We start from the raw sequence: 1,529 nt of genomic DNA on the forward strand, positions 1-1,529 counted from the left end.
TAGTGTGTTGCTAGTCCTCGGCCCTACCGAGTACCTGGTCGATTACCCACCACGTGAAGTGCGGTGAGATGACGTGGCAGCTATATACCCCTCCCAGTTATCTCGTCCACAGAAATATCACACGAATCTCATTAGCATTTGCGCGCCGGCAGCCATCTTTCGCATAGCCCCTCAAAGTTATACTCGTACATAGTTCTACATACGCGTACTAATTTCTACTGCTGCCTATTCTACAAAATGGAACTTTTGGCAGTGTCTTTATGTGGAGAGATTTGCTAATCGTGTCCCACGGGATGCGACTGACATCCAGTAAAAGAAAAAAAAATCTTGAACAGCAACTGACATCGAAAGTGGAGCACTACGCTTAGCCTGCACTCAACGAAAAACAAAGTACGCTCAGCCCCCTTGGGTTTCTTGTAATTCTGCAAGCACCCCGGTCGAAGTCGGTTTCGTAGTGCCCAGTCACGGCGCAGAAATATCACACGATTAACCTTAGCCCAACAAAATAAAAATGAAAATTAGAGTGGGAGAGAGGCAGAGAGGCACACGAAATTAACCGGAGCCCAACCCACCCCACGCCGGGCGCGACCTAGGAAGCAAACCACCGGCCAGGCCACAACCGCCGTCCGCCGGGGATGGAACAGGCCCTCCGCGACCAGGCGCCGGCCAGGGCGGCGGGGCGCAGGCCGACGCGGTTCACGGCTCTGGAGCTCGCGGCGGCCGAGCAGCTCCTTCACCTCAGCGAGAGCAGCTGCTCCTCGGGCGCCGCCTTCACGCCGCTAGGATCGGGGATCGCCGCGTCGGCGGCCTGCTCCTCCTCCTCGCCACGCTCCGTCAACGCTGCGCCCGCCGCAACCGCGCGCGACCCCGTCGTGGGCATCGGCGCGGATCGCGAGGAGGAGGACGACGAGCAGGAGCTGGGCGGGAGGCCGCGGGTGAGCAGGAGGTACCGCTCGGTAGCGGAGTTGTACGACGCTACGGATCCTGCTGGAGCGCGGCGGAGGAAGGGCAAGGCCGTCGCCGGCGGCACAACGGCGGAGAGGAGGAAGTAGAAAGAGATCAGGGGGTCACTCTTGCCTGTAATTATGGGCTGCTGTTAGCAGGGACTAGTAGCCTGGTGTAGAGAACGAAGAGAAGCTTTGCTTCTGCTTCTGCTTCTTCTCCGGTGTACGTATGTGTATCGCATAGATCAAGAAATAGTGATCTTCTCTTCACAAGAGGAGTCACAAGGGTAGTTAGTTAGGAGCTTAATCAGGTGTAAATTATTATGCATCGAGCTAGTCTTGAATAAACCAGGATGAATACCTTGTGCTTGGATCGATTTGCAGGCAGCAGAGACTCCATTGAATCTACGTACTTTCATCTGAATTACAACAACTGTAGTGATTTATCACGGAGCCTTTTCTCCCCCTTGGTGATTTTTAACATTGTACTGTACTGTAGTGATTTATCACGGCGCTTTTAGACTTGAAATGGAATCTGATTTGTTCTTGCTTGGTGGTTTTTAGAAGAGCCAGCCGAGGGCGTCT

The 1,529-nt window shown here is 54.3% G+C and overlaps 1 protein-coding gene across 1 annotated transcript; it reads left to right on the top strand.

Moving 5' to 3' along the window:
* Positions 1-537: 537 nt before the first annotated feature.
* Positions 538-1,321, top strand: LOC119330612. The gene has a single exon (XM_037603728.1). It carries the CDS (start codon positions 636-638, stop codon positions 1,050-1,052), a length of 417 nt encoding a protein of 138 aa, XP_037459625.1. The 5' UTR covers positions 538-635; the 3' UTR covers positions 1,053-1,321.
* The last annotated feature ends 208 nt before the right edge of the window (positions 1,322-1,529 follow it).

Source organism: Triticum dicoccoides, chromosome 7A (assembly GCF_002162155.2).
Source record: "Triticum dicoccoides isolate Atlit2015 ecotype Zavitan chromosome 7A, WEW_v2.0, whole genome shotgun sequence".
NCBI lineage: Eukaryota > Viridiplantae > Streptophyta > Magnoliopsida > Poales > Poaceae > Triticum > Triticum dicoccoides.